Here is an 11,751-nt window from a genome sequence, read left to right as displayed (position 1 = left end):
ATATATATGTATATATATATTGTAAGGCAACGTTTTGGCTGCAAGACACTTCTTTTTACTTACCGAGCCTCTGCCCCACAACTCAGGTCAGACTGATGATGATGAGTACGTACATATAAGATGACGCGTCTTTACAGAATCTGAACGTCGAACGAATGGCTTCAGACGTGATACGTGGACAATCTCCGAACCACGACAGCGTCGATCCGAAGGAAGGTCGGTGGGAGTGATACGATAGTTCACTGGGGACGTTTATTCATTGATTGTATATGGTACAATGAAGCGTGACTGAAACTTGTCACACAATCGTGCTGTACGAATAGGCGTCCAAAGCAACACTTCATCCCCCGGACTGAAGGAGACGTCGCGATGAGAGCTGTCGTAGCGTTGCTTGCTATCTTGCTGATTGGTTTCTGTATTAAGGCAAGCCCGTTGCCGACATTCTTTGAGCCTTGTGATGAGCTGCTCTGATACGGTTGCCGAGGCGTCGGTTGGCACATTTAGGAAAGATACGTCGATGGTGAATTTCGGTGAACGGCCGTACACGAGGTAGAAAGGTAGAAAGGCGAGTAGCCAGTAGCTCTTTGAACAGCGGTGTTATGGGCAAACGTCACAAAAGTCAAAATTGTATCCCAGTTGTCGTAGTTTGGTGCGATGTACATCTACAGCATGTCTGTTAGTGTCCGATGAAATCTTTCTGTCAGCCCATTAGTTTGGGGATGGTAGGCTGACGTCGTTTTATGTACTGTGCCACAGGTTGTGAGCAGGGTTTCTATTATGGTAGACAGGAACGTCTTGCCGCGATCACTCAGGAGGACGCGAGGTGCACCGTGACGCAATACAATATCGTTGAGAAAGAAGTCTGCGACGTCTGAAGCAGCACTTGTGCGTAGTGCAGCAGTCTCTGCGTACCGTTCAGGTGGTCGACAGCAGTCACAATCCAACGATTACGTTCTGCCGTGATGGGCGGACGTCCGAGTAGGTCTATGCAGACGATGGCAAATGGAGTCTCGGGACATAGAATAGGTTGCAGAAGTCCAGCAAGAGACGAAGTTGGTTGCTTCCGCTGTTGACACAGATGGCAAGATGTAACGTACTTGGCAACCTAGCTAGAAATGCCCGGCCAGGAGAAACAGTTTCTCATGCGGCTTTGTGTTTTGTGAAATCCCAAGTGTCCTGCACATGGGTCGTCGTGAAAGGCTTCGAGGACTTGATGACGTAGAGAACGCGGAAGTACTGGAACCCAGTGGTGTCGATCAGTAGTGTAAACGTAACGATGGAGCACATTGTTATCTAGCTTAAATTGCCGTATTTGTCGGTGCAATCTAGCATTAGGAGTAGGTGATATGCCATTTAGGCGTTGGATAACGTGATTGCAGTATGGATCATCACGCTGGCGTGTGGCGAACTCGGTGTAGCGATTTGAAGACGGCGTGTCGATAACCGCAAGGTGTGATAATGTCAGGGGTGACGCAGTGCCTTGCCCACCAGACGAGCAATAAGCTGACGTACTTGATGATGAAAGTGGAAGGGGGCAGCGAGAGAGAGCATCTGCATCTTGGTGTCTTTTGCCAGACTCATAGACGACGTCAAAATCATACTCTTGTAGGCGGAGCACCCAACGACCGAGGCGACCAGACAAGTTTCTCAGTGTCGAGAGCCAACACAAGGTATGGTGGTCTGTTATAACCGTGAAGTGGCGTCCGTAAAGGTAGGGACGAAATTTTCGTATGGCCCAAACGACAGCAAGGCGCTCCTGCTCAGGTATGGAGTAGTTCTGTTCAGCAGCCGTATGAGCACGACTAGCATACTCTAAAGCTCTTTTCCTTGGAGTGCCATCCCGTTGTAGAAGAACTGCACCAATGTCATGGTCGCTCGCGTCGGTGTGCAGACATGTAGGTGCGTTCTCGTCGAAATGGCACAGAACAGGGTCGGATGTTAAAGCATTCTTGAGGGCTTGAAATACCCGCCCGCAGTCGTCGTTGCAAGCGAAAGTTGATCCGGATGTGAGCAGCATGTGCAGTGGCGACGCGATGGCAGCAAAATGACTAATAAAGCGGCGGAAGTAGGATGCCAGGCCCAGAAAACTTCGTGGGAGTTTCTGAATTTCTGGCCGAGGGAAGCGTATCACGGCAGCAAGCTTGTCAGGGTTCGGACTAATTCCATCTTTGCTGACAAGGTGGCCCAACACCTTGAAGTTCGTAATGGCGAAATGGCATTTTTTGTGTTTAGCTGAAGTCCAGCACTGGAAATACACGTCAAAACTTTGTCCAAACGATCAAGATGCTGACGAAACGAAGAGGAGAAAATGACGATGTCATCTAGATAACAGAGACATGTTTTCCATTTTAGGCCGCGTAGAACTGTGTCCATCATGCGTTCAAACGTGGCAGGAGCGTTACATAAACCGAATGGCATGACGTTGAATTCGTAGAGCCCATCTGGTGTTGTAAAGACAGTTTTTTTCTTTGTCCGCTTTGTGCATAGGTATTTGCCAATAACCAGACCGTAAATCGAGGCTCGAGAAAAATTCAGCGCCTTGCAGAGAATCAAGTGCGTCGTCGACTCGTGGCATCGGGTAGACGTCTTTGCGCGTGATCTTATTAAGTGCTCAATAATCGACGCAGAATCGCACCGAACCATCCTTATTTCGGACTAGCACTACAGGTGAAGACCACGAGCTGGACGAAGGCCGTATAACATCTCGTTTGAGCATAGCAGCAACGTTGTCCTCGATGATTTTCCGCTCTGCGGACGACACTCGATATGGGCGGCGGCGTACGATTGTATTGCCTTCCGTTTCAATTCGATGCACGGCGACAGAAGTGCAATTCAGAAGCTTGGAGGATACATCAAATGAAGCGCTGTGTTTTGGAAGCATACGCAAAAGTTCTCGCTTTTGCGCTGACGTGAGATCGGGATTTATTGTTGCTGTTAAAGCAGCCGTTGTAGCATGGTGAACAGTACTCGTACAGAAAGATGGCGAGTCTGCGTGAAGGGGCACTAGAGCAAGTGGTTCGGTATCTGAGAAGCAAACCACGCTGGTGCCCTGGGGCAGTGCAACAGGCAATGAAGTGGGGTTAACTACCGTAACTAATGTTCTTCCGTCACGAAAGCGCACCAGGCTAGGAGCGATGGTAAGTCCACCAGAGATGTAGCGTCCACACGGTGCTAGGAACACATCACCACTACCAATCCTATCTGATGTCAGGGTCAGAATATGCTCATTGCCTGGAGAAATAAAACAGTCATCAGCGGTGACAAAACGCTGGCTATGGGCATAGTTATCAGACGAAAGCGCCATATCTGGCATGCGAACGACCCTCTGACGTCAAGATATCACTGCTGATGCTGAGGAGAGAAAGTCCCAAGCTGAAATTAGCGCATTGGTACACGATGACAGAACGAGGAACTCTATATGGTGAAGGATGCCCTCAATAAAAACTCGTGCTGTTCTAAACGTATCAGTTGAAGGTCATCGAGTCGCTGACACGTACTGATGATATCAGCGACAGTGGTTGGGTTCTTTGCCACCAGACCGTTAAATGCGACGGCACCTATGCCCTTCAGCAAGTGGCGAACGCGGTCATGCTCCGCCATCAAGCTGTCGACGCGACGTCATAGGGCGAGGACATCTTCAATGTACGAAGTATAGGACTCGCCAGAGTGCTGGACACGTTCAACAAGCTTCCGTTTGGTGATGTCTGCACGTACAGAAGGGTTGGAAAATATCTGACGGAGCTGCTGCTTAAAAGTAGGCCAGTCTGGGAAATCCAGCTGATGGTTGAGAAACCATGTCTCAGCGACACCCGTCAGAGAGTACGGTACGCAGGACAGCTTCACAGAATCATACCAATACTTAAGCGCACTCACACGGTCGTGCTCATCCAACCAGTCTTCAACGTCTTCACCGTGAAGGCCGGCGAACAACGGTGGATCTTTTTGAGGGGCGGTGACAGTCCAAGAAGGCATGCCCAGGGGCGCAGGTGCGGTGGATGGAGCCATGTTGTTGTGCTCGTCCTGTGACATGACCGTAGGCTGACTGCGCAGACGGCGACCCGACCAGAGCTCCTGGGATGGTTCGTAGTCGAAGATAACGAAAACGTGCTTCAGGGAGAGGACCAGGGGACCGGAAAGCACTCTCCACCACTTGTGATTTAGTTGGTTGGTTCCTCGACACCTTGGCGCAACCCACCTGGGGTGATAGGCCATGAATAGGATGGTGCCTTGCTTTTTAAATTAATTCACTTCTTGAAAGAGCGGTAGGATTAATTAGGTAATATAGGTAATAATAAAAAGATGTTCAATTTCGAAACAAAGCTTGAAAGAAAACATATAAACATACAAAAAAGAAAAAGAATTATATATGAAACAACTGAAGTTACTTAGTTTTAGGATTCCAATCTTTTAGATTCTCGTAAGAAATTTGTAACAGCGGTAAAAACGCTCCTGTGGCTGAATCCGAATGCGACTGCGCCAAGTGAAAGAATCACCGGAAGTGTGAAGTTTAAGCCCATCTTTCATAGGGGTTCTTCTAATAGATTTTCCCTTTGAGTTTTGAATTTTCGGCATGACAAAAAGAAGTGCTCCAAATATTCCCTCTCATTACAATAAAGGCACAAAGGCGAGTGTGCCAGACCCGACCTGTGAAGGTAAAAGTTCAATGAGGGGACTCGACAACGCTTCCTGGTAATCACTATTTTTTCCTTTCTTGATGAACACCACTTGTTCATCCAAGAGAACTTTAGCTGTGGGAAGTCTGATACAAACAAAGGGAATTTTTCAAAGTTATTGGCCGTTGTGCGTTTTTCAAAGCGTGCTGCTGTGATATATTTCGAAGTAGGCAAAATAGGTAAAATATGACAATCAAGGAAAGATACAGCTAGTGCATCTGCATGCTCATTCAGAGCTAAACCTCTATGGCCTGGTACCCAAACTAGTCGGACGAGTCGCACATGTGTAGGAATGAGCGAGTAGAAAGTTTCTAAGGTACGCGGAAACGTTGGTGAGCTTAAGGCAGTACAGACCGAGAGACAGTCTGTTAGAACAATCACCGCTGATATATCTTGCAGCACTTTACGCAATGCGAAGACTATTGCCAGTAGTTCAGGTTGATAAATAGGTGTAAAGTCGGGTAATCGAATTGAGAAAGCCCAACCTAGAGAGGATGATACGATTCCTACGCCAGCCTTCGCTTCATAAACCGAAGCGTCAGGCGCTATCACAATGGATGTTTCTAGATTGGCCAAATGATCCTCCAAAATGCCATTTACATACTGATATGGTAAATTTTTTGCATTTTTGGGATATATGTCGTCAAATTCTATCCTAATTGTATTTACAGTGTTGAGCACAAGTGTTTCCTAAAGGTTAACTCCTAAGGGCTCTAAAAGTTTCTGAGTAAATATTACTTGAGGACACCTTAATTTAGGCCATTGGTGGTTGAAAAGGAGGTCTGCTGGTTAATGAACACATACTGTGCCCTCCGCTGAGGTGATGCATAGATTTTAAGGAATGTACGTACTGTTAGAATATGAAATCTTTTGATAAGAGAAGGCAGGCAGGATTCTTCGTATAGAAAATTGTAGGCAACATATTTGGGTAGCTCTAGGCATAAGCGTAAAGATTCGCGTTCTAGCAGAATCAGTGGTCGAACTTTGCAGGCCGGAGCACCAGAAAATAAAACACAGCCGAATTCTAATATCGGTCGAATGTACACGCAATATATCATAACGAGCACGTCTCTACGCAAACCGGCACGAGAATTACTGAGCCTGCGCAGCATCCCTACGGCACGTGCTCCTTTAGCAGCCATGTTTTCTATGTGGCGACTCCAGTTAAGTGTTTCGGTGTAGGTTACCCCCAAGTACCTAACTGACTCGACCTGTCAGGCAACGTTTTGGCTGCAAGACACTGCATTTTACTTGCCGAGCCTCTGCCCCACAACACAGGTCAGACTGATGATGATGAGTATGTACATATAGGATGACGCGTATGAATAATGCTGACAATATATATATATATATATATATATATATATATATCACGCGTACACGTTTCATTGCTGGTCCTCCATATTATCATGCACGTGCAGTCATAACTTTCCACGACTTCTTTTTTTTTAACCACTGTTCTGCTTCCTTGCAGTTAGTTGGCGTCTGTGTGGTCTTGGCTTTGTTCCTGCGTCGGTTTTCTTATGGCCTGTTTTTTGACAGGTATATAGTGGACAAGAATATTCAGCACTGAACTATCTGGTGCCACAATTGTATGTTGCAGTATTATCACAGTATAAGCTAGAAACCTTAGAGTGACATCCGTGGGAAATAGCCCAATTGTAATTGTAGAAAAGGCTAGTATTTTTAGTGCTATGAATGTGCTTAGTGTTTTTAGTGCTATGAATGTCCATCACGCAACATATCGCAGGGCACGATTGGTGTTCTATGTCAAAGGCCCCACGTGTTCAACATGACCATAAGAGACAACATAATATTTGGTCGCAGTGTTGATGAGTCGTACTACTGGAAAGTGTTGGAAGCTTGTGAAATGATTCGTGACATCGAGGGATTTGCGGCTGGCGACCTAACTGAAGCAGGGGAGAAGGTAAGCCACCACAGTGTCAATACGGTGTATTAATAACGTAATGAATAGCCTGCGTTACTTGCAATAGCTACTGGGCGTGTTACTAAAATGAAAACTTAATAAAATAAGCCTTTGAAATTAGTTTAAAAACACCCGGCATACTCAACTTGGTCTCGAAATGTTTGACATTTCGCTTTTTTTCGCGTACGTACTACCTATCAAAACATACCGAATGCCACTCACATGACTTCGCAACTTTGGTGTAATACTGCTTAAGCTCCTTGTCAGCCTAATCTTAGTAGTGGCCGGAATTATTGGTAAGTGACTAGCACATTCAATAAATATAGTAAATTGGAACCCTTCTCACAAAGTGCACGTTGAGGTAAGGTGAAAGTAATAAGCAATATTTTTAGCAACTACTTGTAGGTATTAAGGCATGAGAGTTTTCATGAATGCTACAGGTGCCCCATAATAATTATCTTAACTTTAGTTAGTGCGCAGAATAGGTACACACCTATAGATTAAAACAACGGCCATTAGAGACAAATGTTGAGCCTCATTGACACTGCAATTGTAGGGGTCAGTCACCACGTGTTGAACCCTACAATTGAACCCACCACGTGTTGAACCCTACCCAGTGTTTCCCGAAAAGGTCGTAAGCCAGTAGGACACGTACAATAATCAAGTCAACTTCAGAGAGCGCCCTACAAAATAATGACTATTTTTTTGCTCAGAAGTTCTTTTAGAGGTAAGCTTTTATTTGTGAGTTCAATTAGGGTCACGCTCCACGTTAAAGCATCAATTTATTTTATTGCGATAGCAATTATATGGACACTCTCGGCTGGATTTCACCGCCACCGTCGGCGTCGATGTCATGCATCATATATGTATACGTATCTATATATATGAAAACGCAAGAAAAAAATGCCAGAAAAAAAGGAACTCCGTCGCGGAACCGAACGTAGGACCTCCACATCGCGAATGCGAGACGTTAACCACTGAGCCACTGAAAAGTACCCCTTAATTGATTAAATGGCGAGTTATTCATATCTACCGCTTACCGCGGTTGGAGAGCATTTTTTAAGGGGGAGGAAGCGAACTTTCATGCTTTCAGCTTTATCAGCTAGAGGGCGCAATGATCGCGTGGCAGCTCTCATGTCTCAGGCGTACTTTGGCCCACGTAGAAAATAAAAGGTTGTACACTCGATTGCACGCCCTTATCTTGCAGTGGGGATGATGGTATGTCTTGGCTTGCCTTTGGGTTTCGTCGGAACGATTCTGTTGTAGTTACCGGACGCACAAAGGTCACTGCAATAGTTACACAGCCTCAGTTTGCGAAAAGAGCGCGCCTTTTAAACACAGCGAAGTAACAACTGAGACGCTTATTGGCGTTCATCTGTACCTCTGAGTACGTTTCGTGCGTATGTTTAAAGACGATGGTCTTTCTTGGGGACCTTCAACGCAAGAACTTTGGTCTGCCTGTCTGTCTGTCTGTCTGTTTTTACATTTGTCTGTTTATCCGCCGTTACCGCGAACCGGGTATGTTAACAGCACCAGCCGATATCTCGAACGGCCGACCCCATCCGCAGCGGCCACCAATGTTGCTCAGAAATCAGCGTTCGTACATGTGTGATTGTGAATTAAAAGCAATTATTGCGCATATCTGAGGCGTCATAACAACACGTATATATTCTGCATGTTCGTATTTTACTAGAAAAGGCATACATAGGTAATTCTAAGGACCGTAACGCTTATCACGCTGTGCTGACCATGCAACGCTTGCACGGAAAGCCGAGTGTTTCCAACGCTTTGCTAAGAAGACCCGGTGGTGGCCCCTACTCGTCGCCTTGCATTCCACACCTCAACAAAGCGCGTGTCTCTGAGATGGGCGCGCTCGCCCGTCTCAGAAACACGCGCTTTCTTTTCAAAAAAACTGCCAGATGGCGTTCACGTCTCACGAGTGACGTGACTTGATGCGCTCGTTCGCCTCCGCTGCACGCTCGAGGCACTCTAACGCAGCGCTTTCGAAATACCATTCGCCGATTTTCTTGCGCAGAACATCAAATAAATGTTTTGTTCACTCTCTCCACACGCAAGACTATCGTCTTTCGACGACGTTTGCAGATTACATGCAGATACGGGGCCATTTTTGCATGAGAAACGCGGAGCACAATTCGATCTGCTTGCCAATCGGCACGTGACCTTCCAGTTTGTTGCTATCGCGTTATTTTGTTCACCTTTGCGAAAAAGCTGTGACTTTTTTTTTAAACTGTAAAAAATAAACTAAGTGTTCGAATGTGCAGAAAAAGAGTACGGCTAAAAAGTTTGCATAGGCAAACAAAGTTGCTTCGTTTTTGATGCAATCATTAAGTTATCCGCGACGCTTGGATTGTCAGACCACAAAATAGATAATTATTGTTGAGATGTTAAAATTCAAAAACTATAATATGATTACGAGTGCTACCATAGAATAGAGGCCTTCCGAGATTTCGAGCACTAAGGGTTATTTATGTGCGCCTCTATTTAGGTATATGCACACATGAAATACACCTGCTGTACCTACATGAAATACACAACATGGGCGTGAAGAATTGCGACTACGGCAAAATGTGAATGGCATCTTAGAACAATTATTCTCGGTGTTTCACAGCCCAAAGACTCCGATATGTTTTAGAGACACCGCCGTGAAAGGCTCCCGAAACTTAGACAACTTGGTGCCTAAATACACGTGGCTCAAGCCACAATTTGATCACGTGTGCTTCGGGCCAGCACTCGTTACAGAGAAGGCTCAAGTAATTAGAGACCAAATGTGGTAGACTGAACTTTAGAGCCCCGAAAATGAGTCTCCACTTTGGTGTTTGGAGAGTGGTATTCATGTGCTCGAAGTCTGCGAAGAATTTTGCCAGGGCACTTCTACTCCGAAAATATTAAAGTGCTTTAGCGCAGGGTGCCCCCAGCATTCCGTGTACACAAATTTTTGTGTTGGTTTGTATTCTCTGTAAGTGCAGCAGGAAGTACAAAAAACACAAGATCTTGCATATGCTGTAGGTTGGAGGCCACTGAAAATAAAACTCTTTAGGTTATTGCTATCATTTTTCTGGTCGCAATTGGCATTAACAAAACGAGCCCCGCCGTGGTGGTCTAGTAGTTAAGGTACTCGGCTGCTGACCCGCAAACACGGGCTCGAATCCCGGCTGCGGCGGCTGCATTTCCGATGGAGGTGGAAATGTTGTAGGCCCATGTGCCCAGATTTGGGCGCACGTTAAAAGAACCCCAGGTGGTCGAAATTTCCGGAGCCCTCCACTACGGCGTCTCTCATAATCATATGGTGGTTTTGAGACGTTAAACCCCACATATAAATCAAAGCATTAACGAAACGAGCCAGCCTGGGGAATATTCTGCACCAGACGGACCTTCAAGTGATTGCGACTTGTTCTATGATGTCACTTTTATCGTGACGCCGATAACAAAGCTTGTTTTATCGTAGGGTGAAATGCTGAGTGGAGGCCAAAAGCAACGAGTAGCACTAGCCCGAGCTGTGTACTCAAGGAGCGACATTTATCTCCTGGATGATCCCACCAGCTCTCAAGACCCACACGTCGGTCGTAATATCCTTGAGCATGTCATTGGGCCACATGGTCTATTGGGGAGAAAAGTGACAGCGCCTTAAATGCGAAGCCTTTCTTAGACAAGTTCGGCGAGTTTGACCGTATCTATCTATCTATATGTCTATCTGTCTATCTATCTATCTGTCTGTCTGTCTGTCTGTCTGTCTGTCTCTATCTATCTATCTATCTATCTATCTATCTATCTATCTATCTATGTGGCCGCTCACGCCTTTTAGCTCTCCTGGCCGTTTCGTTAATGTTATCTGTACCAAAATTAGTATTTCATAACATGAGGGTGTGACGAGCATAACTGACAAGTTATAACAAGAAAACCTTGAATGTGCAATATGAAATTCATGATATACGTTTTATGGTCTTACTGCCCTAGCGTAGGTTGTCTTCACATGACATTTTGCAAAAGTGGTGTTATGACATGACTGCATGGCAAACATAAGTGACAGAACCTAACGTGGAAATCATCAAATGCAGGTCGTGTAAGTTATGACTACACGCCACGCTCATGGTGCGCTGGCGATCGTTTCGCTAGCTTTACATATGCAAACTTGGTATTATTGTATGTGAATGAATGACGAATGCTATGCGTGCTAAGCAGTCACGGAGAGTCACGGAGAGGCTTGAGCAAAAGTCACGGAGAGGCTTGAGCGCCTGACGAATGTGGCAGCCAGGGTTCATTCAAACCTAGTGCGCTCTAATAATAACTAATGAACTGTAAGTGATTACGATGAGCTATTGGCTATGTGTTTACAGTATGGTCGTGTCATATATGACCGCTGAGAATGGTCCCGTTGGGCCGCTGATTCATCTAAATGGAAATAAAATGGCATTGAGAAGTCAGCACCATTCCCTCGAACTCACTATAAAAAAATGTAAAATCTTTAATTCGCACAAATACCTTTCAAATAATGTAGCAGGCAACTCAAACGTGCTGTGTAAATTGAATTTTCTATTAAGTGAAAGAGTACGCTTGCATCAACATTGCGAACATTGTCTTTAGTGCGCAAGCACTGTTGACGCATAACATTAAACTCAAGCGCCATGAGTTATGCCCCTATCTTTTTTTCTATAACCACTGAACAACTTAAGGCAAAACACACAATCTTTTTTGTATTTCGAATGTTATCATATTTTTTCCACGAGTATATTACTTCATCTTATCCTCAGTTTTTACTTCGATCTATCCTCGTGCCACTCACAACGTGTAACAAACTGAAAAAAGTCCTCCAATTATTTCATATTCAGTTGGCCAGATTCCTTGAACATTAGTGTGAGCATAGGAGCGCACAGCTAATTGAACATTATTTGCTTTGTATTCGAATAGTAGTACAGTGTGCATGTTTGGTCATCACCTTTTCACTCGTATTGAATATTCCTGTTTGTGGTCTTTTACTGTAGACGCGTCTATTCGTAAGCAACAACACGTGGCTGCCATTCTGCCCTGATCAGTGGGTGCTTATGCATAACAGGACCGCAGTGCTTTTTAAAGACCTTGGTGAGCTAAAGCAGCACCCAGGGACACCGACTGAGCTGTTCAAAGCACCAAGCA

At 45.3% G+C, this 11,751-nt stretch overlaps 1 protein-coding gene across 1 annotated transcript; it reads left to right on the top strand.

Annotated features, from left to right (window-relative positions):
* The first annotated feature begins 6,429 nt into the window (after nucleotides 1–6,429).
* LOC142784759 (multidrug resistance-associated protein 1-like) lies at nucleotides 6,430–10,249 on the top strand. Its single transcript, XM_075883257.1, has 2 exons — nucleotides 6,430–6,600; nucleotides 10,067–10,249. The coding sequence occupies exons 1-2, from the start codon at nucleotides 6,466–6,468 to the stop codon at nucleotides 10,247–10,249; spliced, it is 318 nt and encodes a 105-aa protein (XP_075739372.1). The 5' UTR covers nucleotides 6,430–6,465.
* The last annotated feature ends 1,502 nt before the right edge of the window (nucleotides 10,250–11,751 follow it).

This window comes from Rhipicephalus microplus, unplaced genomic scaffold (genome assembly GCF_043290135.1).
Source record: "Rhipicephalus microplus isolate Deutch F79 unplaced genomic scaffold, USDA_Rmic scaffold_15, whole genome shotgun sequence".
NCBI classification, from domain to species: Eukaryota; Metazoa; Arthropoda; class Arachnida; order Ixodida; family Ixodidae; genus Rhipicephalus; species Rhipicephalus microplus.
Note: the sequence above shows the minus strand (reverse complement) of the source record. Positions and strands in the feature narration are given on the sequence as shown.